General features: G+C 34.1%; 5 protein-coding genes and 1 long non-coding RNA gene across 7 annotated transcripts; 2 read left to right on the forward strand and 4 right to left on the reverse strand.

Moving 5' to 3' along the window:
- The first annotated feature begins 1,816 nt into the window (after positions 1–1,816).
- On the forward strand, positions 1,817–3,392 carry LOC105955117 (uncharacterized). The gene is made up of 3 exons (XM_012978814.2): positions 1,817–2,259; positions 2,995–3,012; positions 3,104–3,392. Exons 1-3 carry the CDS (start codon positions 1,881–1,883, stop codon positions 3,289–3,291), a joined length of 585 nt encoding a protein of 194 aa, XP_012834268.2. The 5' UTR covers positions 1,817–1,880; the 3' UTR covers positions 3,292–3,392.
- A 107-nt stretch (positions 3,393–3,499) lies between these two features.
- Positions 3,500–5,036, reverse strand: WRKY53 (WRKY family transcription factor). Its single transcript, XM_012978813.2, has 3 exons — positions 4,565–5,036; positions 4,301–4,429; positions 3,500–4,206 (listed from the first exon to the last, which is right to left on the reverse strand). Exons 1-3 carry the CDS (start codon positions 4,900–4,902, stop codon positions 3,642–3,644), a joined length of 1,032 nt encoding a protein of 343 aa, XP_012834267.2. The 5' UTR covers positions 4,903–5,036; the 3' UTR covers positions 3,500–3,641.
- A 3,791-nt stretch (positions 5,037–8,827) lies between these two features.
- Positions 8,828–11,936, reverse strand: LOC105955114 (putative polygalacturonase). The gene is made up of 6 exons (XM_012978812.2): positions 11,772–11,936; positions 11,010–11,643; positions 10,321–10,441; positions 10,031–10,205; positions 9,822–9,892; positions 8,828–9,651 (listed from the first exon to the last, which is right to left on the reverse strand). The coding sequence occupies exons 2-6, from the start codon at positions 11,349–11,351 to the stop codon at positions 9,011–9,013; spliced, it is 1,350 nt and encodes a 449-aa protein (XP_012834266.2). The 5' UTR covers positions 11,352–11,643; positions 11,772–11,936; the 3' UTR covers positions 8,828–9,010.
- A 2,182-nt stretch (positions 11,937–14,118) lies between these two features.
- LOC105955089 (ethylene-responsive transcription factor ERF061) lies at positions 14,119–15,184 on the reverse strand. The gene has a single exon (XM_012978787.2). The coding sequence runs from the start codon at positions 14,999–15,001 to the stop codon at positions 14,192–14,194; it is 810 nt and encodes a 269-aa protein (XP_012834241.2). The 5' UTR covers positions 15,002–15,184; the 3' UTR covers positions 14,119–14,191.
- A 4,657-nt stretch (positions 15,185–19,841) lies between these two features.
- On the forward strand, positions 19,842–20,451 carry LOC148770781 (uncharacterized). The gene is made up of 3 exons (XR_016031291.1): positions 19,842–19,918; positions 20,048–20,160; positions 20,302–20,451. It is a non-coding gene; the product is annotated as an uncharacterized LOC148770781 (long non-coding RNA).
- A 1,357-nt stretch (positions 20,452–21,808) lies between these two features.
- On the reverse strand, positions 21,809–24,829 carry LOC148770782 (mitochondrial inner membrane protein OXA1-like). 2 transcript variants are annotated; one of them, XM_088818275.1, is made up of 10 exons: positions 24,390–24,829; positions 24,186–24,276; positions 24,043–24,090; positions 23,880–23,929; positions 23,731–23,806; positions 23,050–23,172; positions 22,831–22,900; positions 22,589–22,643; positions 22,201–22,345; positions 21,809–22,086 (listed from the first exon to the last, which is right to left on the reverse strand). In XM_088818275.1, exons 1-9 carry the CDS (start codon positions 24,710–24,712, stop codon positions 22,264–22,266), a joined length of 918 nt encoding a protein of 305 aa, XP_088674401.1. In that variant the 5' UTR covers positions 24,713–24,829; the 3' UTR covers positions 21,809–22,086; positions 22,201–22,263. The 2 variants fall into 2 exon arrangements, with proteins under 2 accessions (XP_088674401.1, XP_088674403.1); XM_088818277.1 differs by having other exon boundaries at positions 22,201–22,361.
- Positions 24,830–25,255: the final 426 nt, after the last annotated feature.

Raw genomic sequence — 25,255 nt, forward strand, 5'->3', positions numbered from 1 at the left:
ACATTTTGTCGAACACCTTCTGGGCAGGTTTTGAAACTGCTGAGTTGGGTAGAATTTCTGCCATCTTCACCATCATTGTGCTCGCTTCATCGAGACCACAAGGGGCACAAGCATCAGCAGGCGAAGAATCACACGACCCTAACATTCTAGAGACGGAGTTGGGAGAAGAATTAAAGCTTCCTCTTTTTCAGAACCAGAAGAGGAGTCGCGTTTACCTTCTTCCTCTCGATTGCAGGCATGTGTTTGCACGTGAATCTGTTGTTCTTTGAGAAGGGAAAAACTCTTCAAATGTGAGAATGTTTGGATTTTTTATGGGTTTATGACTTCGATTTTAGTATGGGTTCGAGCAAGAATGCAAATTGGATTGAAATTTTGGGAATGGGAATTTGGGATTTGGGATTTGGGAAACGTGATTTGGGATTTGGGAGAGTGAGTTAGAGGAAATTAGTATATTCTTGTGTCCGTCAACATTTAATATTCAATATATTATTTCACGTCACATTTAACGGCCACATAGACGTCACGTGAGCCACGCGTGCTATTTCCGTCGAAGTTAGCTGCCGACGTTAACGGCAGAACATAAAGTGATAAAAAATGGCAAGTTTGAAGACATATTTCGTGGATTGAAATATTTGAGGACATAAATCGTTTTAGTGGTAAAGTTTAGGGACATAAACTGTAATTTTCCCTCAATTACCCTATTTTGTAGTATTTAAATATACTCCAACTATATAATAAAAAATGATGAAGCTAAAAATAGATCACCTTAGATAGTCGAAGTAGGATGAGCTGGAAGAGCAGAGTGGATCACTGGCTCACGAGCTTGATGACCTTGAGATACCTGCGATCATAGAACACGTGAACTACGTCTGACTTGAGCGTCGGAGGGGTTTCCGCCGGATCAACCCCCGGCGTAGTTCACGTGTTCTATGATCGCAGGTATCTCAAGGTCATCAAGCTCGTGAGCCAGTGATCCACTCTGCTCTTCCAGCTCATCCTACTTCGACTATCTAAGGTGATCTATTTTTAGCTTCATCAAATAAATATAAGGATTTATATATGACTAAAGAGCTCATAAGTAGTTGCGATAAGTAATTGCGTCTTAATTTAGAATTAATTTTTAAAGTATTGGGATAAAGAATTTATAAGCTGTTTTTACTCATTATAACTTTTATAAAAATAATTTTTAAAGTTTTTGAATAATGAGTTTATAAATTGTTTTTACCCCTAACGATATCTAAGAAAAAGTGGGATAGAGACACTTTTAAAAAAAAAAATCTTATATACTCTCTAACAATTTTTTTTTTTATTTGAATTTTAAATATATTTAAAAAAAGTAACAATTTTTTTTAAAGTGCTTATAAAGTCTTAAACATCTTAATATACAAGTACTGTCACACTTTTAACTCAAGCTTAAACATAAATTTTCTCTCACAACTCACAACTACTTTTCATAGTCTAATCACTACTAGCATTTAGTTTTTTCGAAGTGTGTTTACTTATTATAACATTAAATATATACATATATATTTATATTATTAATAATTTCACTAAAAAATAAAACTATTACAATTTACAGTTTGTAATTGAGCAAAACGATTTTATTTGCAATTTCACCTATTTTTATTTTCAAATCTAGAACTCATTTTTCCATAATTACATTCATCCCCTGCAATTTTAAGATTTCTCATATTAGCACCATGTAGTAGGGGGTAAACGTAACAAATTTACAAACTTCAGGGTCTAGATGTAATTTATAAAACATAAAAGGTTCGTTTTGCAAATAAGTTAACGAATACAAAACGACACCTGCTTAAACTATCCGCTGCTGTAGAACAAGTGAAAAAAAATCTACACCCATTAAATTAAATCGAGAAAAAATGGGAAGCTACGTGCAAATTCTCTACTGTTCGAAGAACCCCACGTTCGTTTGTTCTTCGTTCTTGAACAAAGATTACAACTTTCAGACAAAGAATCAGTGCGGCGGCAACCTCAATTACTTGGTCGGCGAAACTGAAATCAGAAGCAAAAGAAGATTATTCAGAAGAGATAAGGGCAAAGAAGGGATTTTTGTTTGCCGTGGTGGGTTTATGCTGACGTGGGAGCCGAATCTTGATTCTCCCGCCATAGCTACACAGCTCTCTGCTTTCTCTCTCTTGCCTTATCTGGGTTTCTTGTATTTCATCACCAAATCCAATTCTGCCCCTAAACTCACCCTCTTTGGTTTCTACTTCTTGCTTGCCTTCGTCTGTGGCGCAAGTTAGTTCATCCTCTTCTTCTTGTTTTTTTATTTTATTTATTTATTTATTTATTTATTTATTATTGCTGGTTTACAATTTGCTCTTGTGGGATTTGGCCTTAATTTATTGATTTTATTTATTGGAGATATTAATATTAAATGATACAGCTTAGGCTTTTGGTTGAGATGGTCATTCAATATTATTCATATGTTTTATTAGGATAATTTACGGCCATTCTCTTAGGTAATGTCAAATTACGAAACTCCCCTCGTGTTTGGGTAGTTACAACCAAAGGCCTCAACTATGAATCTTCTCACACGTTCATTCTTGTGGCGTTAAATTTAGTAGAAATTTCTAGATTGTGTGAAACGTTCTCTAGTTTGTACCTATTTTACTCTTACCCTAATCCAGCCCGATATTTTGAAACAAAATGATCATAAGATGTGTTTCTTGGCTTGTAAATATCAGAATCCAAACTGCATTTTTGCACAAAACGAGTACAAAATGGAGAACATTCTATGGAATCTAGTAGATTCTGATGAATTTGACACCATAAGGGTGAACGTGTAAAAATATTCATAGTTGAGGGAGGTGGTTGTAATTATCCAAATATGAGGGGTTTTTTTGTAATTTAACCTTACTTCAGAGGGGTGACCGTAATTTACCCATGTACACAATGTTTAAAATATGCACTAACTGTTTTCCTTGTTTTTTTTTTTTTTTTTTTTTTTTTTTTGTCTTCATTACATCACAGTACCAGCAGGAATCTATGGTAAGTAATTTCTCCCACAAGACATGTTTAATTTGTTGCTTATTTTTATACCGTTAAAAAGTTTCTAAATTTCGTCTATATTTTCGGGCAGCAAAAGTGCACTACCTAAAATCGTTGGCCAATGTCGACTGGTTGCACGGTGGAGCTGAGTCACTCCTTATGCTTACAAACCTATTCATCGTAGTTGGACTCAGAGAAGGTATTCGAGAAGCCGAGGGCAAAGACGTAAATAAATTAAATGTCACTTCCGAATTCACAGGGGAAGAAGACCGCTCGTAAATCCTAGGTGATAAATACTCATATGTTGTTTGTAAAGATCTTCATGAATGAAAAACGACGGTTAATCATATTGTTCGTAATATAGCGCTCTTCATTCATTTCATCGTCTATTCTTGAAATTTATACGTATGTTTTTGTCTGTGTGTTTGTGAACTCATTTACTCGAATTAGTTACGAATTAGTTACGTTAGATGGTGATCGATCGTGGTTTGTTGATAATTATTGCCTTAAATATTTCACACTATTTTACATATGTGAAAAGAAAATTTTGCAACGAAACACATCTCCCTAATATCTAAAGCAGCTAGAGAAATCTATTCGTCTTATTGTCGACTTTCGAAAAAACCCATTTACGTGAAAAAACCAGAGGCGTTGTTAAACGGGAAAATCGGATCAAGATCCACTGGATCAAACGGGAATTCCATCCCTCCAATCGGAGAATTCGTCGTGGATGCATGAACCGAGATGATGTCAGCGATATCATTCCCTCCGAAATTTGTCGAACCGTAATTTGCAGGGGAGAAGTAGTTCGTCTCCGATGCGGATGGAGATAGAAACTGTGGCGAATATTGGCACAAGTGATTTTCGCCCGCGAAACCGGAGATTGGTAAGTAGTAATTTTCCGACTGGAAAGAGAATTGGGGCGGCGTGTTTTCGGTGGTCACTCTGAGGTTTGCTTTCAAATTAATGAGTGTCTGATTATTATTATTATGTGGGTTGTGTTTGTTCAATTCTTGATTTTCAGGCGATGCTGGCGGCGGTGGAGCGGCGGCGTTAGCCGCCGGAGAAGACTGGTTGCACGTGTGGGCCCCTTTGTACGTGACCTCGAATATCGTGGGGTCCTCGTCCGATCTCTGCACTTGCTTCGTTGCAAAACAATTTTGCGCCAATCGGTAAGTGCATCTGTAGTAGCTCCTGTTAAACATATATCGAAACACTAAGCATCAGAATTTCGGTTTTTTTTCTTCTTTTTTTTTTTTAAATTTAAATTTAATTTTTTTTTTTTTACCTAGGATGTTTAGCTCCCAAAATGTCTTTTTGACCGTATTTTCGCCAGCTATAACCGTCATCGGTGGGCCCCTCGAGCCCGTTTTCGGGGTTAACTCTCACTTGTTCTGTCCATGTTGGCTGAATCTTTCTGTAACACATCATCAATCAAGAAAACCGAATTTAGCCAAAAATCTTCGACCCCAAAAAAGAGAAAAAAAAAAAACGAATCCAAACAGTTTCAATGAATTTGTTATTACGGATTTGAAATCCTGAAAAAATTTACCTCTTCTTCGATGTAGTATAGTCTTTATTACGATCGCCGAAATTCTTGTTCAAATCCTCGCTCGTGGGGCTTCCGTCGACGGATATGGAAGACTCCGGCGCACAGCCACCGCCGCCGGAGGAAGGCGGTGGTGGTGCCGCTAGTTGTCCTCCCCGCCAGTTGAGAATGGACAGAGACTTTTCGTAAGAAGATAAAATCCTCTGGAGAAGCAAGTGCTGAGTTCTGGAGGGAGAAGTGGTTGAGCACAAATGGAATTGGAGTAGCTTTGCTTTCTCCATACCCTGAGTCAACTCGTTAATCAGCGTTTCGTATTCCCAGCTAAAATTACCGCTCTCCATTTCCCGTTTTTCGCTCCTTTTTTTCGACCGGTCGAGAAAAAAAAAATACGAATTAGTAGAGTATGTAAGTATGTGTTTTGGTTAAGAAGTTTTGGTTTGAGGTGGAATACTAAGTTTGTTTTGAGGTGTTATATATATATATATATATATATATATATATATATATATATATATATATATATATATATATATGTGGAATGAGTAATTAGGAGAGTGGTGGAGTTGAAGTTTGACTGGAGAAACCGAGTTTTTTTCTTGCTGACTAGTCACTGCTCTTCTAATGTTGGAAGTGTACTTTGTGTGTGTGTTTTTTGGTGTGTTTTAGAGTGTGCTGACCATTTCAAACTTTGTAAAAGTCAAACTTCAAATAAATAAATATATGTATAGTTAGTTGTATTAATATAAGAGTAATAGAAACGGCAAAACCAGATTTTTTTTTTGAATTATAGAACATGGTCTTGCCAACAATCTTGGTGAATCATGACAAAGCAAAATGAGTTTTCTTTTTTTTTTTTTTTTTTTTTTGAAGCTTATAATCACTTTTAAAGTGTGTTGCAAAAGTTATTTTTGCTTAATTCCCTTAAAATAAGTTGTTTTAAGGTGGTGTTTGCGAGAATTTTTAAAAAAGTAGAAGCTGTTGTGAATTATGTTAATGATAAGTGTTTATCTCTAAAATTTGGGGATGTTTGCTGTCCAACAACTTATTTTAAGAGAAGTTGATCGAGATGTGTTGTTACAATTTAGGTTAAAACAACTTACATTGAGAGAAGTAGAAGCAAAATCTTACATGCAAACACTCAAAAGTGATTATGAGTTCAGAATATCTCGGTATCGTTTTTCAGAAGCTTTTGTAGTACTTGTTTTTTTTTTGGCTTAAAGTTCCATTGAATATATATGTCCATATTGCCTACTTTTAAGGACATTTAAGACAATCTAGGTTAGTAAATTGTACTTTAAAGTTTATTTCGCAAACACTCCTAACTTGTAAATTAACTGCTTAAAAATGATGTCAATTAACCTTTACAAACAGTCCGAACTTTTACAAATAAAGCAATTCTTTTTTATTTCATTCGCAATCACTGACTTATATTTTTACTTAACACCTCATATATAGATATAGAACAAAACAATTTTCTAAATCAACCTATAATTTGAACAAATTAGTACAATTTACTCTCATGCAAACATATCTTGGAATCCTATTTCATCCGCAATAGAATCTCGATCAGTTAATAACTTCACTTAAATAATAATTTCTTCCAAACTTTACTCGATGAAAACGTATTAAATATATAATTCGATAATTTAATATATTGTTAAGTTAATAAAATTTTATTTGTCTCGGGTGTATTAATTTATAAATGTTCAAATATATATAATTTTTTACACCTAGAGTGTGTGTGTGGGGGAGGTCCAAATGCTGACCAATTCAAAAGTGAGGAAATGAGTCATGTGCACAAATGAATTAATAATGATTTAAGTCAAATGTTTCAAGTAATTAAAGAATCTTTCAAATACCGTGTTTTTTAGATTCTTTTGAATAAATAATTTAGATGGGACCGCTGACGTGTACAACAACTAGTTCTCTCTCTCTCTCTCTCTCATGTGATGACGTGGTTTAATCCAGATTATATCAGCTATGAACTATTAATAACTAATAAATGCTAAATAAGATAATTAATTTAATCAGGAATAATAAGGGCAAATTACGGTCACCCCTGAAGTATGGTCAAATTATGAAAAAACATCTTTTGTTTGGGTAATTACAATCACCCCCTCCTTTTAAATGTGTTTACATAAAATTGATGTAATTCGGTTATTTAACGAATCGAATCGTACATTTAATTCGGTAAATGGTATGAAATGTTGGCGTACCGAAATTTCGGTTCTGTTTTACCGAATTAACATCCTTAAATTTACTTCTGGAGCGGTCTTTTCGTAAAATAATACATATTTGAGGGGGAGCGGCTGTAATTACCCAAACAGGATGGGGTTTTCATAATTTGACCATAACTTAGGGAGGTGGCCGTAATTTGCCGGAATAATTATGAATCTGATTATCGACTAGTTATGTTAATTCGATTATTGGCCCGACCCCAGGATATTTTAACTTGACCCGACAAAAAAAGAAAAGGGGTAAATCACGGCAACGCCCCTGAGGAAATGTCAAATTACGAAAAAATCTCTCATGTTTGGATAATTACAACTACCTATCTCAACTATGAATCTTCTTACACGTCCACTCCTGCGGTGTCAAATTTAGTGGAATTTTCTAGATTATGTGGAATATTATCCAGTTTGAAACCCGTTTTACACCATTCGAGCTCCACATTTTGAAACAAGATGATCATAAGATGTGTCTCTTGTCATGTAAATATCATAAACTGTATTTTTGCACAAAACAAGTACAAATTAGAGAACATTTCACGGAATCTAGAAGATTATGTTGAATTTGACACCATAAGGGTGAACATGTAAGAAGATTCATAGTTGATGGGTGGTTGTAATTATTCAAACAATAGGGTATTTTCGTAATTTGACCGTAATTCATCCGAAAAAAAAAAAAATGGAAAAATTGTAAATAGGTGCTAGTGTTGGATTATTCTGGTAGAAGTAGAAAAAAGTTCAACCTTGAAAAGAAATTGCAAAATTCAACATTTTTGACTGGCTACTAAGTCTTGTACACTGTGGCAGTGTGTGTGACTACTTGCTAACAATAATAGTGGTAGACCATAAATATAATTTTAACTAATTCTCCATGCCTTCATTTTTCTAGAAGCCTTTTTAGAAACGTTAGCAATTTTTTGGGAATTTTTTCATATGCCTATTAATTATAAGTAGTTGACATCATACAAAAATGGGAATTTGGTGTGTAAAAAAGTCCCCATGTGTAATTTTATTAATGGAAAAACATTTATTTTCTATTTTGGTAAAAGTTGATCGCTCGTTTACTTTACAAAAATACCTTCACGTTTTTATTAGCTAAAAGTTCCTTGTGAAAGTGCCGACGCCTATTTTTATTTTAAGTTCGAATGTTTAATGTCCATTGTTAATTTTCAGAAGTTCGTTGTTAAATTTCGGATATTTGTTGACGAACTTAATTGCCAAATTTTCACTAAAGACCTCGTTTGTCGTAGCCTTAATTTTCCCAAATCGTCCGATATATATTTTAGAACCCTATTGGAAGTTCAGTAAACAAACGACCCACTTCAAGCAAACAATTTAGATGGTGTTTGACTAAGTTTATAAGCTGTTAAAAAAATTTATAAGATGTTTAACAATTTATAAATTATTTCAAAGTGTTTGGTAATTTTGAAAAAAAAAATCTTAATAATTCAAACCATAAGTTACCGGAGAGCTTTTAAGATCTTTTTTTAAAAAATACATATATCCTATTTTTATTTAAGATCTTATACGAGTAAAATAACCTATAAGGTCATTATCCAAATATTTTAAAAATTAACTCTAAAAAGAAGACGTAACAACTTATCAGACATAAGAGTTTATTAGCGTTTAAGATAAGTTTAGCCAAACACGGATTCTTACAAATTGATGTCTTTAGGTGGTGTTTGCAAAAGGTTTTAGAAATACATTGAGTTTTTTTCTTCTGTATATAATCTATTTTTAAGTGTTTGCAAAACAAACTTTTGATTTTACTCCTCTTAAAATAAGTTGGTTTAAGCTATAATTTTAAAAGCATCCACGTACCTACTTTTTCTATTTAAATTGATTTTCCAACTAATTTGCAAATACCCCAACTTATAAAAATAAGTACTTAATCCCAACTTAATTCACAATCACTAATTAAATATGCTTTTGCAAACACCATCTTACAAACAAACTTTAAGTTTCAGCTTATTTCGTAAAATATCTTAAAATGTTCTTATAAATTGGATCTGGTTAAAAACAAGGAGGGCATAAATAGTTTTAAGACAAATTTACTTAATAGTTCATAGATGCATTAGTTAAAATACATTGTTTTTTTCTTTTCTATTTTTTTTTAGAAACAAATCATAAATATTTATATTCCTAAGCAAACATCTTCCTTCTTACATAGAAAACTATTACTACTACAAATCTAAAACATAACAAAATCCCACAAAAACACTCACAAGGTAGAAAAACACGAACCAATCTGCTGACTGCTCGTAAGTTCGGCACAAGGTAACGGGCTAACCTTAACCGCACCACCGCTGACATCACTGCACTGCCACCCCGAATCCCTCACCCCAACCACCCCACCAAGACTCACATTCGACAGACAAATCCCACTAAACGGCGCCTTTTTCAGACCGCGAATCAAACCAGGCTGCTGCACGAGATCCCCCGAAACATCCTTAATCACGACATCCTTCAAAACCGGAAGGGCATTTGGGTCATAATTCTCGTCCGGGTGGTCCCCCACATCCCCCGATATCTTGATCCCCTTTCGTGCCTTGTACATGTACACGTTCGAGATTGAGATGTTTCTTATTACACCGCCTCTGCCTATGTTCGTCTTTAGGTGGATTCCGATTCCCATGTTGGAGAGATTGATGTGCTCGGCGATGACGTCAGCAACCCCACCGGAGGTTTCGCTTCCGACGGCGATTCCGGCGAACGGAGATGATCCGGTCAGGCGGCGAATGGTTATGCCCTGGCTGGGGCGGTTGTAGGATATTCCGTATTGGTCCCACCCGCTTTTTACGGCTACTAGGTCGTCTCCCGTTGATATGTAGGAGTCCTCTATACATACGTTGGAGCTCGAGTCTGTAAGAACAAAAAACATATAAAAAAAATAAATAGGGCATGAAATTTGTTATTCTAGTTGTCCTTGTTACATGGGATTTTATACATATTATCTCAAAATACTAAGGCTCTGTTTGGTTCGAAATATTTCATGCGACATAATAATGTTGAAATTGTAGGTAATAATATACCTGGATCGATTCCATCGGTGTTGGGAGAGTCGGCAGGAGCCAGTATGGTTACATAATTAACGACAACATCACTGACACGAGAAAAATAGAAAATTAAATCAAACGCACTATAATTGAAAAAAGAAAACGAGTAGTCACGTATTATAAACAGCTGCTAAATACGCAGAGGGTGATTTTGAGACGAGCAGCAGATAATATAAGTGAATTACCTGCAATACACGGGGTGTATGTTCCAAAAAGGCGAGTTCTTAAAAGTTACGTTCGAAATGATTATACTTTTCGAATTCATCAATTCGAGTATATTGGGTCTAGTAAACTCGAGAGTTCTTTGCCTCCACATGTTCCACCACACATCACCTTGCCCGTCAATCGTCCCATTTTCACCTATAAACACAGCAAATAAATATACGAACATAAAAAAGATAACAAATACAAGTTAATTCCTGCAATTTTTTAAGGCTTTTTAAGTAAAGTTTAATTATTTATCACTTATACCGACCTGTGATTATGACGTCGTTGAGTCCATCCCCATGGATGAAGCTCATATACCTTCCTCCGGGTCGCTCTCTCCCTCGTCCATACGAAGGCAAAGGCGCAATTAAGGGCCAGTTTTTAGTATCCTGCAAGAATTAAGGACAGAAAAAAGTAAGAGATTACTATGATTTATGTAGTAAGGATAAATGGAGGCAAGAAGTGCAAAGTTGTTTCGAAGCAGACGAATGCAATAGGATATTAGTCCCCGAGAAAACCGTAGCCGTAATGTAACGAGTCTAATTTTTTTTAGTTATGGACTACTGAAAGATAATAAATAATGCGATAGAACTGCATATAAGCTAGATATATAATATATGTTTCACCTTAGATATGAAAACTAAGGGTGCAAATAGACAGAAATCGACCATATTCGTAGCAAATTCTTAATCGACATTACCAAATACCGAATTCCCCAAGTTAGATGCTCTCGTACCTTTTCATATCCAGGAAACTCTAATTATCTAAAATCTCGTATCTAAGCTCGTAATTTATAGCCTCTCGTACCATTTCAAGATCGAAATGAATTAATTACATCATAGTTAACATACCATGTACCACAATCCGTTTCTTCGAATGATTAAAACTAAATAAAGTCAAACACATAACAGAATCCACATCAAAAAAAAATAACGAAAGGGATAATAATTCCGATACCACGGTGGCTTTGATAACAGCATCTCTGGCCAAGTAAAGAGTCATGTGGCTAGTGAGATTGAAGGGTCCGGTTAAATACTCCCCGGGAGGAATGTACAGAATAGTGCCACCTGTCCTGTTCAAATGCTCGATTCTGTATATCGCTTTCCGGAAAGCATTCGTGTTCAAAGTCACTCCATCGCCCACCCCTCCGAAATCCTCTATGGATATCCTATCTTCGCGGATCCTCATCGGCACAATCCCCGAGCACGTTGCCACGTCAGCATTAGCCGATGCCGAGCAATTCATCACAAGCAACAAAACCCCAAAACACGAGAAAATTGCGAAATTGCCGCCGTGCATTTTTTTTTTGGTAGCTGATTTTTTGATTTTCGGATAACGGCGACGAGAAAACAAAAAGGAAGTGTCTGAGTGGGAGTGGGATTTTGGTGACTATAATTAGCAACAAAAATTTAACGCTGTTGCTAAAAAAATCAGAATTGGAGATGAATACAAGGAAATGAGTACAAAAAATACAGATTAAAAAGCTCAACAATTAAAAGCTAACTCCGTATAAATAATACGAGATCTGGAAATTGTTCCAAAGAGAAAACTCCAAATATGGATTTCTTCTACAATGCGTTAAAAAGCAAATCTGCAATTAAACGCAAAATAAAGCAAAAATAATCAGATTAAATAAAAAAAATTACGGATAGCAAATTAAGAGAAGGTGAGAAACTCACACACCCAGGTGTGTGTGTGTGTGTAGTGTGTGAAGCTTACCTGAACTGGCGAGCATGAATTTTTGTTTGTCGGCAAGTGTGTGTCTTCTCTAGAGAGAGAAAGAAGAGAGAGAGAGTGCTGCGAGATTTAGGCACAATTGCTGGGGGACGTAATTTGTTAAGTTTTTTAAACAAATGAATACTTAATTAATTAACGGATAATTGTGAGGGATGTCGGATTGACGCCGTGACTTTTGTTCCCCCACAACGAGAATTATAATATTATTTTAGGGTAAACTACAAACCACACCCCTGAGGTAAGATCAAATTACGAAACAACCCCTCATGTTTGGGCAATTACAACTACCCTCAACCATGAATTTTCTTAAACGTCAACTCTTGTGGTGTCATATTCAACATGATCTATGTTCTCTAGTGTGTACTCGTTTTGTGCAAAAATGCAGTTTTTGTTGCATCACAATTTGATATATACAAGCCAAAAAACACATTTTATGATCATTTTGCTTCAAAAGGTGGAGTTTGAATGGGATACCGAAGAAAATATAGATTAAATACAACTTCAACCTTCAACAAAAATCTTCAACAAAGATACGGGTACAAACTTGAGAAATTCCATACAATCTAGAAGATTCCACTAAATTTGACACCGCAACAGTGGACCTGTAAGCAGATAATTTATAGTTGAGAGGTGATTGTAATTACTCAAACAAGAAGGAGGTTTTCGTAAGTTGACCTTACCTCATGGGTGGTCGTAATTTGCCTGCCATATTATTTTAAACTTGACAAAATCGTCATATATTTTCATAATTCATAAAATTAAACAAATAACCTTATAAACTTCTTACTATGTACTTTTAACCAACTCTTATTATGATCGTTTGTCCATGACATTTACTATTAGAAAATAGAAGATAATCGTATCTATAATGAATTACTTATAAGCATAATAATAATAACAAGCTCTGTCGATTTCTTTTTATTGACAAAAGAGCTCGAAGTGTACTGGATAAACTCGTCATTTACACGCAGTGGCGGATCCAGGATGAAAATTCAGGGTATGCCGGCTGTGGCGAGTGCAGGATTTTACTGTACAGTGGGATACATTTTTGGGGGTTCGGGGGCAGCGCCCCCGGAAAAAAAAATTGAACTTTTTTTGTTGGATAAATTATAGGAAAGGAACAAATATTGAACCTTTTTTTTTTTTTGGATAAATTAGGAGAAGAAAATATTTATGACTTTTTTTGTATATTTTGAATTTTGGGTGGACTAAATAGTAATATATATATATATATATATATATATATATATATATATATATATATATATATATATATATATATATATATATATATATATATATATATATATATATATGTGTTTATGGAAGAGGAGTCAAAAGAAATTGAGACAAAAAAATAAACATTGGAATTTTGGATGGACTAAATTATAATATAGATATAATATAATGTGTTTTTGGGGGAGGGGCTAAAAAAAATAAAAAAGTTAGGACTTTTTTTGTATATTTTGAATTTTGGGTGGACTAAATAGTAATATATATATAATATAATGTGTTTATGGGAGAGGGGCTGAAAAGAAATTGAGACAAAAAATATAAACAAATTTTTGTACCAAAATGGAGTCGAACACATGACCTCATCTAACAAATTAGAGATCTTTACCACTAGGGCAAACTTCTTTTAACTTTTTGGGGTGGTCCATGGCATACTTGCCCACCCCCTAAATCCGCCCCTGTTTACACGATGGTTCGCAAAATGCATGAGAGAATACAAATATTTTTTTTCCTCTCCATGAACAAGTTGATAAACGTGAGAAAAATCAAAAAATGTACAATGTCAAATAAGGCAATAATTAAATTTAGCCCATTTATTTACCTTTGGGCTTTTCTAGGCAGCCCAAATATGTTGGGTGGCCTAACGAGCTGTAATAGTAGCAGCCGCAACCATTTGTTCTTTGTCACAATCTTGTGTATTAGTCCACCATATATACATAAGATTTACTTTGCCTAATTAATTAATTACTTAATTAATAATAGATCTAGTCAGAATTTTTTTCCTTTAATTCGTCTACCAGCTAAATACTATATATCTACATGTGTGTACTGATTGAATGTGAAACATGAAAAAATTTCAGGTTTACTATTCGATAATGTTTGGTTTTACTGTAACGTCTTGGTGTACTATTTTGAGAAACAATTGGATGCACAAAATGGTATATTGGATTCTGATTTCATTAATTTTAGTTAGCTGTACCAGTTTGGTGTGAAAGACTTGTCGAATTAATTATGTTAATTCTTTATTTTATACGATTCTTAAGTGAATTTGATACGATATTTTTTTATATTAAACTATATTAATTTTATATTAGAGTTCCCTAAAACATTCTATAGATCAAGAATCCAAACAGTCCCCTACAAAAAACAAGAAAATGATGATTAATTAATTAATTGGCAAGAACTTCCCATATTAAATCCGCATCGTACGACGGCAGCCGAGCAAGCGACCACCCCTCACTCTCCAATTCCACCGTCTGCGCCGCCGCACCGCACCACTCGTTCGACGCCGACCCCGCCGGCGAATCGCCCCCTCTCCAGCTGTCACTATTCGCCGCCGCCGCCGACGAATCAGTTTTCCCCCCCTCGATTTCACTACCACCCACGCTCTTCGAATCAGTAATTTTACTGTAATTTACATCCGATTTTTTTGCTGTTCTTCTCGCTTTCTTCTCCCTCTTCACCTTCTGCAACACGGACTCAATCTTCGCATCCACGGCTTTCCTCAACTTCTCGATCCGGGCCCCATCGCCGATCCCCAACCGGGCCGGGTCGCTCAAGTTCGGAAAATTGAGGCGGGCGTACTCGCCGCGGAGCTTGTACGCCGCCCTGTCGTAGGCGTAAGCAGCCGCTTCCGCCGTGTCGTAAGTGCCGAGCCACACCCTGACTCTGTTCTGCGGCAGCCTTATCTCCGCCACCCATTTGCCCCACTGCCTCTGCCTCACCCCTCTGTACATCTTGCTCGGTCTCAAATCTCTCGAAATCAAAGGGCTTGCGCGGCTGAATCCGTTCACCAAATCCCTCTGCCTGAGGTACACCGACGACGATCCCAGCGGCTGAAAACCAGGGTCGGATTGCTGCTGACAGTGGTGGGAAAAGATTGAGTCCAAGGTGTTTGTGTAATTGCCGCTGAGAATTAGTTGTGAGAGACACAGTCCAATATTAGAAGCAGCAGGTATGCTTTCTTGGATTGTTGTCATTTAAACAAAAAAAAAATAAAAAAATTAACTATGAAGGAAAGATGCAACAAAAACAAGTTTCAAGATTGAATTTTTTTTTTTTTGGTAGTGGAAAAAGATAGCACCTTTTTTTTAGAGGAGGGAGAGAATTGAATTTGTTTTTTTCGGTGTTTGGTACAAAGGTTTTTCAGGTATGTATGTATGAAGACATTGATCTCTCTCCTTGTGGTCTATTTATAGAGGATTAAAATTTAAAACCATACATACATGGCCTTTTTCACTCACTAGTTCACATTTATGAGTCCCTTTTTTTTTAATTATCGATAATTTATAACTTAATTTCGTATCGATCGTCTTAAACTCGTTTTAGTGGTAGAAATTACGCATATTTTAGCTTTATAGTGCATTTTGTACGTATAGTTGTCTACAAACATTGTTTTCAAGTTTGGGTAAATTAAGGCCGCCACCTCTGAGATAATGTCAAATTACGAAAAGAAAAAAAAATCGTTCTTGTTTGGGTAATTACAACCACCTCCTTCAACATGAATTTTCTTACACGTCCACCCTTATGGTGTCAAATTCAATAAAATCTTGTAGGTTCCGTGGAATTTTCTCTAGTTTGTATTCGTTTTGTGCAAAAATGCAGTTTTTTATGCACCACAATCTGATATTTATAAGCCAACAAACACATCTTATGATCATCTTGCTTCAAAATGTGGAGCTTGAATGAGATAAAACAGGAGAATATTCCACGTATTCTAGAAGGTTGCACTAAATTTGACATTATAAAGATAGACGTGTAAGAAGATTCATATTTGAGTGAGTAATTGTAATTACCCAAACATCATGGGTTTTATCGTAATTTGACATTTCCAAGTTCGGCAAGATGAAATTAATTACCACACCCCACCACCACCCCACCCCACCCCCACCCAGCGTGTGGAACCCTTTGTGGTCCGTACATCTGAGGAAAATTAAAAAGCTACTTTATGGATTTATGAGCATTGGGGCAGAGTGTCTTTTTCTTGCATTCACTCTTTCGAGTTCGAAAGGTGTTTGATGAAATGCGTCAGTGAATCTACCTCCGCCACGCGTTATTTTTCCAATTCAATTCTGCTCGTCCAATTTCTCCCCTTTTATTCGGTTCCCGTTCATAAATGTCATTCATCTGTCTCTGTTGGAAAAAAAAAAATTCATTCAATTTCATTGAACAAGTCAACCTTTTTTTTCGTTATTATTATTAATAATAAATTATTATGTTTTTTTTAATCATTATGCGTAAAAATAATAAAATTATTTACTTATCTTGTTTTAACTTTTAATCATCACACGTAATTTTTTAGCCAAATTTAAATTATAATGGCTGATAAGAGTAAATTAACTTATTGGAAAAATTGCAGTTTCCGGATCCCAAGTTTTCATCGATTTCATATTTGGTCCCCATGTTTCAGAAATGCAACATGTTAGTCATTTCTGCCAATTTTCGTTCGGTTCTAACGGAATCAAATATGTGTCCATCATTGTATCTGACTAACCAGCGGTAAATTGACGGAAATGACTGAAAATGTTAAATTATTGAAACATAAAAGACCAAAATTTGTATTTTGTGAACATAGAAGATCAAATGTGAAATCAGTATGAACTTTAATTTTCCGAACTTATTTGCATTGGCCCTCTCCTAAGAGCATCTCCAACAACATGATGTATATCTATAATTTACATCTTTTACACATTTTAAATCCAAAATCACATCTCCAACAACAAAATGGGAAAAGGCAATTTTTTTTACATTTTAACTTTGCATATCTAAATTTGAAAAACCAAAACTACAATTTGACAAATTGTGTAAAAATAAACAATAATAAAAATTCCATCAATGCTATTTTTTATATGTTTCCATATAAAAAAATATTTTGCTATTATTCACATATATGTTTCCATGTATAATTTTTATTTATAAAATAATGAGTGTTTAGTTTTTTTTTTTTTTTTTTATGGATATATAACATTAAATTATCCTTTGCAATATATTTTAATTCCAAACAAGTTTCTGAGTAAAAAAACTAAAACAAGATATATGTATGTATGTGAAATTAGAACTATAGTTGTTAAAATTAATTCAAAACTTATTTTTTTGTAAAATAATAAAATATGATAACTGTGTAAAATATAAATAATGTTGTTGGAGTGTGATGTTGAAAGTGATGTTGCATAACACTGTTCGTCTCTTAAATTATAGATATAGACAACCGATTTTTAAACAACTGTTGAAGATGGCCTAATGCAAGCTACCATATGTATTATTTGTCAAATTAATTGGATTCTCTTTTGACATTAAGTGTTTGGATGGTATAAGTATTACCAAAAAATGGTGGTTCATAAAGAATTTTGTTACATGCAAAATTGATCTAATAGTGGCATAATTTACACTAAATTGAACAGACAAAATTCTTGAGAATCAATTCCTAAAGATTTAACAACGTGCCTTATGAAACACGAGTTCCTTCTTTTTTTATTTTTATTTTTTTGTTAGGTTATGATCATAGTTTGGTATCGTGTCGTATGCAACTTAAATTAACTGAGTAGAGATAATATACTTAGGTGGTGTTTGCAAAAGCTTTTATAAATAGATTATGAATGTTTTTGTTCATAATCTGTTTTTACGTGTTTGCAAAATGAGTTATTGCTTTTGTTTCTCTTAAAAGAAGCAATTTTAAGCTATAATTTGTAAAACACGATGGACCTATTTTTTCTGTTTAATTTAGTTTAAAATAAGTGAGAAATATGTATGAATAGCAAATATTCAAATATTTTTGTTGCTACCCTAATTATTTACATGATTAAATGCTCAATTGCAAATTGTAATTGATAGTAAAATTTATTTTACTATCAATTACAATTTGTATGAAAAATATCCAAAAATAATTTGTAAATAAATAAAATATGATTTATGTTTAAATAGCATATTTATAAATACAACCCTATACTATTAATATTTACACACTTCCCCCAAGCTACCATATTCCCATTTTTTGGATATGTTGTTTTTCCCTATATCGTCATTCCCATGTTGGTGCTACATATATCACAAATGAACTTGATCCCTACCTCTAATTGTTATTCCTAACAATAATATTTTTGTTCTCACTAAATACCATAATTTTAAGATTCTAATATTTCACATTAGCCCCCCATCCAAAGTGGGCACGTGTCGAAAAATCAGCCACTTGAAGTAAAAAACAAATAAAAAAGTCAAATAAAAAAGTTTAAGCAATTCATAAAAAAGTCAAATAAAAAAGTTTGAGCAAATCCCATTGTGTGGGAACAATATAATATAAATGCATTGAAGGTGTAAAGTTGATGGTTGGTTTTTTTAAAAGAAACAAGAAGACTATGATTATTTGATTAAAATGCCTTTTCGTTGACAATGAACTCTCGTTTGCATACGTGATTTATGGTTCCATTATTAATTCCTAAAAGCCCTAAATAAATATATATATTTTTTAAATAAATAATAATAATAATAATAATAATAATAATAAAATAAAATAAAATAAAAAATCAGTCCGTGACTCCGTAACCAAACACTCCAAAAGTCAAACCCCCAATCTCATTAATCCTCACTTTTTCAGCTGCCAACCATCTCATGTGGCAATTTAATTTCATGTCTATTCATCTTTTTCCACAACTAATGATGAAATATAAATTTTGATTGAAAAAAATCTGGATTTGTAATCCTAAAATAATTAATAATATGAAAAGAAAAATGCTAAAAAAAAAATTAAATAGCGCATATGAACTATTATTTGTTTTAATCAGACGAACGTTTAAATTTAGAATAAATAGTACTTAACCCCCTTGTGGTTTGGATATTTTGCACATGACTCCCTCGTACTTTTAATATAAACACATGCTCTCGCTGTAGTTTGAATTTTGTGCATATTACCCTTTGTACTTTTAATACAAGCACACCACTCCCCCTATGATATTTCACTTGGTAAATAATCATGTTCATTAGGAAGAAATTTTTATTATTAATTTTTTTTAAGTAGAGGGTGGCTATTTGCTTATATTAAAATATAAGGGGGTTATGTGCTATATTAAAAGTATAAGGGGGTTATTTGCATAAAGTTCAAACCATAGGGACACAAGTGATATTTACCCTTAAGTTTACCAGTAGTTGGCAATAAATGAGTTTGACCTGGAAAAAGTGTTATCTTGTCTTCTAGCACAACTTAAATGGGCCCACACGGTGTGTATTCCGCAGTGGACCCCACTCAGACAACTACATGACAGCCCAACTGCACAATCCACGTGGCAATTCCTAACTGGCACAATTCCAACATGATAAGTGGCCGACATCCCTTTTCAAATTGGGGAAATTTGGTAGACACCCCTTATTTTGGACTTATATAGCTAGAGATCCTAGTTGTTAGATGAATATAGGCCTAGGTCCTTTTACCCAATAAATTAATATAAATAAATTAAAATAATTAGTATATAGACCATAACACCCTCAATTAATAAGAAAATAAATCTTATATATTTTCTCTCTCTTCTCCCTAGATAATTCCTCATCTCTCTCCTTATGCATCTCAATTCTCACGCCTCTCTCTCTCGTGCTTCTCTCTTTTTTTTCTTTTTCGTTTTCTTTTTTTTTAGTGAAGAAATATTATAGAGATGAAAAAAAACAAGGATCTTAATAGATTATGAGAGGATTTCTTTGTGAAAGAATTAAAGAGGACGACAAACATCCCCTCCCAAAAAAAAAATCAGAAATCCAAAATCCTAGTCAAATTCGCATTGTGTTTTCCGTATGTAGAACCTCCCATCGTTTGTTGTTAGAAGTATCCGTTTGCAATTGGTTTAATTTCGTTTGTTGTTTGAAGAATTGCGTTTGATGTTGAGATTCGATTCCTCTGGTTTACAATTTGCAAGGTATGTCTTAAGTTACATTTTACAAACATTTTTGTTTAATATTTTTGTTGTTTGCAAATTGCTCTATAAATAATTTTTTGGTTGATGTTTTTAATGATGCTGATTTTTTTTTTTTTTTTTTTTTTTCAGTTTGCTGTTTGCGTTTGGCCAAGTCATAGGTAGTTTATTGCTTGCAATTCAATAATGCAAGTTTTGCTGAATGTTTTTCTTCAGTTTGCTGTTTGCATTTGGCGAAGTCATAGGTATTTTTTTGTTTGTAATTTAGTAATACAAATTATGAATTTTGTTTTTTCAGTTTGCTGTTTGCGTTTGGCGAAATCATAGGTATTTTGTTGTTTGCAATTCAATAATATAAAATCTAATTTTCAGTTTGCTATTTGCAGTTCGCGGAGTCATAGACGTCGCAGTTCCCGGATCATAGGCGGTGGTGGGGCTGCGGTGACGTTTTTAGAGTATGAGTTTGTAAAATAAATTGTATATTTTCATTATGAATTAATATATTTGTTTTAGTTAATGTTTGGAAGAGATATGTTTGGGAATTTGTTATGATAGAGAGATTTTTTGGGATTTGGTTTGATTTATTAAGGGTATTCTTGTCATAATAAATATTATTAATTTATTAAAACATTAAATTTTGACTTGGATTTACACACATAAATTATAATATAGAGGGACCTATAGCAAATTGCCCCTTTCAAATTTCAGTGAGAACTAGAAATTTGTTTCAACATTTTTATTTTATTACTAAGTTTTTTATATTTATTTTCATGCACAAAGTGATTTTCAAATTGTTAATTATGTTTAAATTTATTATGTTCTGGAAAATGAAATATATTGATGCATAAAATATGGCATTTACAGCACAATTATTCCATAACTAATTCAGTCAACTATTTTTCAATTAACTAAATAATCAGGATAATAAGGTATCATTAATCGTCGTATCCATGAATATATGAACATAGCTAAAAATACCGTCTGAAAAAAACAATTATCACTAAAAACACAAGACTGTTTGTAATAGAAACGTGCTTACTTTTAAAAAAATCCACATAAAAAATAGATAGAGGGATAAAAAATTCTTGAACAAATTAATTGAAATCGATTTCTTTCTCATACATATACATTAGGAGCCCATCGATGAAAAGACATGGTCATTAACGGAATCAGGATTTTAAGTTCGAGGGGCCGAATACATTAAAAAGAATCTGAAAGGGGGGCCGTTAATTCTATTGTACACAATTTTTTATATAAATTTGAGAAATGTTGGGGGCCGTGGCCCCCTTGGTCATGTGCTGACTCTGTCACCGGACAAAATATATAGGTGAGAGTTTTTGAACCAATGTAATAAATTCTAGCCATGTCATTGTTATGTCTTAATCCATCTTTAGAATTTCAAAGAAATCGGTTTGACAAAATTATAAATCACTTTCATAAATTTTCATTCATAAATTGACTTGTTCAGATTGGAATATACATGAATTAGCTATTAAATGATTTTAATACCTTATGTTTTTCATTTTAAATAATAATAATTTAATAAATATTATGGTGGTACACCTTGTTCATTTGTCACTATCCAATCACCCTCTTTCTGAACCCTAATTTTAGGGTAATTTGACTAATTTTAGGTTTGTCCAAATTACTATTCTCTTAATTTTCTTGCATACTATTTTTAGTGAAGCATTTATACATATTGGTATTCCAAAAAAATATTAATTATAAATAAAGGACGAAGCCACGGTTGATTCTAGGTAGACATCGAGAATATCGATAACACATCGTATACGTGGATAAACGGACTAAAATTATCGTTGTTAAGTATCAAACGTAATTTGTTGATTGGATCATTTGCATTGTACACCTCAATTATTACGCAAACATCGCAGATAAGACTGAAAAAAAGAACTGCTTCAATGTCGAACTTGAAAATCTCATTTACAATAACAATCTTGATCGAAATTTGGTTATCGAATCTCGGAAAATACCGATAGATAATCAGAAACCGTCAGAGTAGAGGCATAAGTATCGTGAGATAAGCACACGGTAGCATAGCATATTACCAAATCACCTGTCAGATCAATAAACTGGATCTAAATTCGAATTCATTAATCAAGATTCTTCTATATACTATTTAATAAATTCTCCGATCTCCCGAAAAAAGCCGCCTGTAAAAAACATAAAATGTGTTCAATTTTATTTACTGCCACCTTCATCATATATATATATATATATATATATATATATATATATATATATATATATATATATATATATATTACCTGATTTTGTATATTTCTTTCTACTCTTTCTTCCGTTCCTCGACCTCCTCCTCTAAATATATTTCAGCAGGTTGTGACTGTGACGGTGGTGTCGGGGGTATAATCGGTACAGCCAAGAACTCCTTCACACCGGGCTTCTGTAACACTGGAAATTCAACGGACTATCACGAGAGAGAGAGAGAGAGAGAGAGAGAGAGAGAGAGAGAGAGAGAGAGAGAGAGAGAGAGAGAGAGAGAGAGAGAGAGAGAGAGAGAGAGAGAGAGAGAGAGAGAGAGAGAGAGAGAGAGAGAGAGAGAGAGAGAGAGAGAGAGTTGGGACTTTTTTAAAATCACGAGATGGAGAATTTTTTTTTTTTAAATAAAATAAGATAACAATAAACAGGGCTCACCTGATCGAAATGCAACTGAAAACAGGGTGTTGGTAATGAAATAAAAGCATACAGCCTGTAAATTCAAGAACGGAAAATTAACGGCTTTCGATCACTAAAAGTGATGGAAATTAAAAAAAAAATGTTTAGAACTCAAATGTGATGCAATGTGGTATAAATTGATCGACACGAACAAATATGTATCATTAATCAAATTTAAAATAATGCACGTAAATAAAGTTAAAAACAAAAACAGCACGTACTCTCGGGAACATTGCAGTCAAAAGGGATTGTCAACGCTGCAAAGACCAGAGGGCCTTTATATAAAGTGCCCTGAAAGGGAATATACCGATTTAAAATTACGAATTAGTTAAAAATATGGTTTAGGTTTCAAAACCATGATTAAAATGTTGGCTCGATTTTTAATCAAGAATCAATCCCTATGATTTTAACATCAAGAAGATTCACGGGAATATGTCTACCTTAATCCAAATTGTTAATGCCGTAAGAATCGGAATAAACATGGTATCTGGAGTAGACAAATCGGTGAACCAAAGCGCACCTCCCTCTTTAAAAGATGGAACGTTTTCTGCCATGTTCTTGACCTGCACATGAAAATGACGAAACAAAATCGGTCACATTGTTCGAAATAAGGGTAAATTACGGTCACCCCCTTCTGAGGTAAGGTCAAATTACGAAAATACCCCTAAATTTTGGGTAATTACAACTACCCTCCTCAACTATAAATCTTCTTACAAGTCTGTGGTGTCAAATTTAGTGTAATCCTCTAGATTATGTGGAATATTCTCCAGTTTGTACCCGTTTTACCCCATTCGAACTCCACATTATGAAACAAGATGATCATAAGATGTGTCTACTGGCTTATAAATATAAGATTGTGGTGCATCAGAAACTGCTTTTGGCACAAAACGAGTACAAACTACAGAATATTCTACGGAATCTAGAAGATTGTGTTGAATTTGACACCATAAAGGTGGACGAAAGTGTGAGAAGATTCATAATTGAGGGAGGTGATTATTTCTTCGTAATTTGATCTTAACTCAAGGGGTGGCCGTAATTTACGCTCGAAATAAATTTAACAAAAGAAAAAAAAAAAAAAAAAAAAATACGGCGTAGAAAGAGAGTAGATAAATTGAACTTACAGCTAAGAAGGAACAACAAAAGATAGGAAAGCTAATTAGAAGCCCCGTCGACACAGCGAACCCAATACCAACCAATCTGTAAGAGAAAGATCCCGATTTTTATTGAGCATCACTAATCGAAGTATTTACCACAGAAGTAAGCTACATACATTTTCTTGATCTCTTTCGTCCGTGCCTGCTTTTCAGCAGGACTCGTATCCTGGAAACAATCAAAGAGTAATTACTACTATTTAACCAATACTCGTAAATTATCAAAATCAAAATCAAAATTTACAAGGTTAGATAAATAAACGAGAGATTGATGAACCGTACCGTATTTCGCAATATTTTCTTAGTCTCCTCCATCCGAGGGCGTTGAAGCTGCATGAAAATAAATTACGAGGGTTCCGCGATAGTTAAATCGTAGGAAATAATTTTCATTACATTTTAGACATCCCTTGCTCGAAAAAACTTACTTCAAATTTTAAGTGAGACTTGAATAAATGTATCGAAAGAGGAAGTTGAATCGAACGAATCAAAATAGCCGCCGCAACAATTGATGCCCACCTAAACGGAAGTTTTGAATCGAACGAATCAAGAGCAATAGAATGCACAATTTAATAACCCTAAAAAATTGGTATTAAATTAAAAAACCCTAAAATCAGAGGTTCAATGCTCACCAATTAAACCCAGTATAGCAATGCACATAATCAATCAAATACTGGATAGCAGCCACCGGCATGGAAGAATCCGCCGCCGCGATCGCCACCTCATTCGCCACCGGGCCCACCTGCGAAGCCACGTCGACAGCTTTATCAGTCATAATCTCGACATTTTCAGGCGGCCCCTCTCCGAGACTCGACATATTCCGCGCGAAAATCGGCCCACATCCCGCCGGAATCGCAAATCTCCGGTCATGGAACAAATTTCTCGACCGATTAGAAGCGATGGAAGTGATTGGAGAATACAGGGGTTTTGAAAACGGCGTCGTTGTGGGGGCCATTAATAAATGTTGAGAAAGATGATTGATGTTAATTGTAATGCAAGCCAACTCAAGGAAGAAATTGAGTTTCAAGGGTTTTATGGGGTTTATGGAGTTTGTGGGGTGGGGCTTTTGAGATTTTTATCTTACATCCGATTTTAATTTTCGAGAATAATTCTGAAATTCCCCGTTTCGTTTTTTTTTTTTTGCGGTGGAATCGACCGGATGTAAGGTTAATATGGAAATATCTCCAATTCTTACAACGATGACATGAATCCATAAGGAACTGACTATGCAGCTCATGGATGTGATTACAGCTTCCAAGAGCTTATGTTGATGTAATAAATATGTAGTTTCCAAGAGTAGATTATGTTTTTTTTTTTGTTACTCTTTGTAGTTGTGTTTGCATTGGATTACGTTATTTTTTTTACGATAAGTTTGTAGTATTTTTCGATAAGATTGGAGTTGATTTCAAAGTTTTTCCTTTGGAAATGGAATTTTTTGATTGAATTGACACGGGTTTGCCTTCTTTTTTCTTCGTTTTAGTTTCTTGAGGAGATAGAC

This window comes from Erythranthe guttata, chromosome 5, assembly GCF_056151865.1.
Source record: "Erythranthe guttata isolate IM_541 chromosome 5, IM_541, whole genome shotgun sequence".
Classification (NCBI taxonomy): domain Eukaryota; kingdom Viridiplantae; phylum Streptophyta; class Magnoliopsida; order Lamiales; family Phrymaceae; genus Erythranthe; species Erythranthe guttata.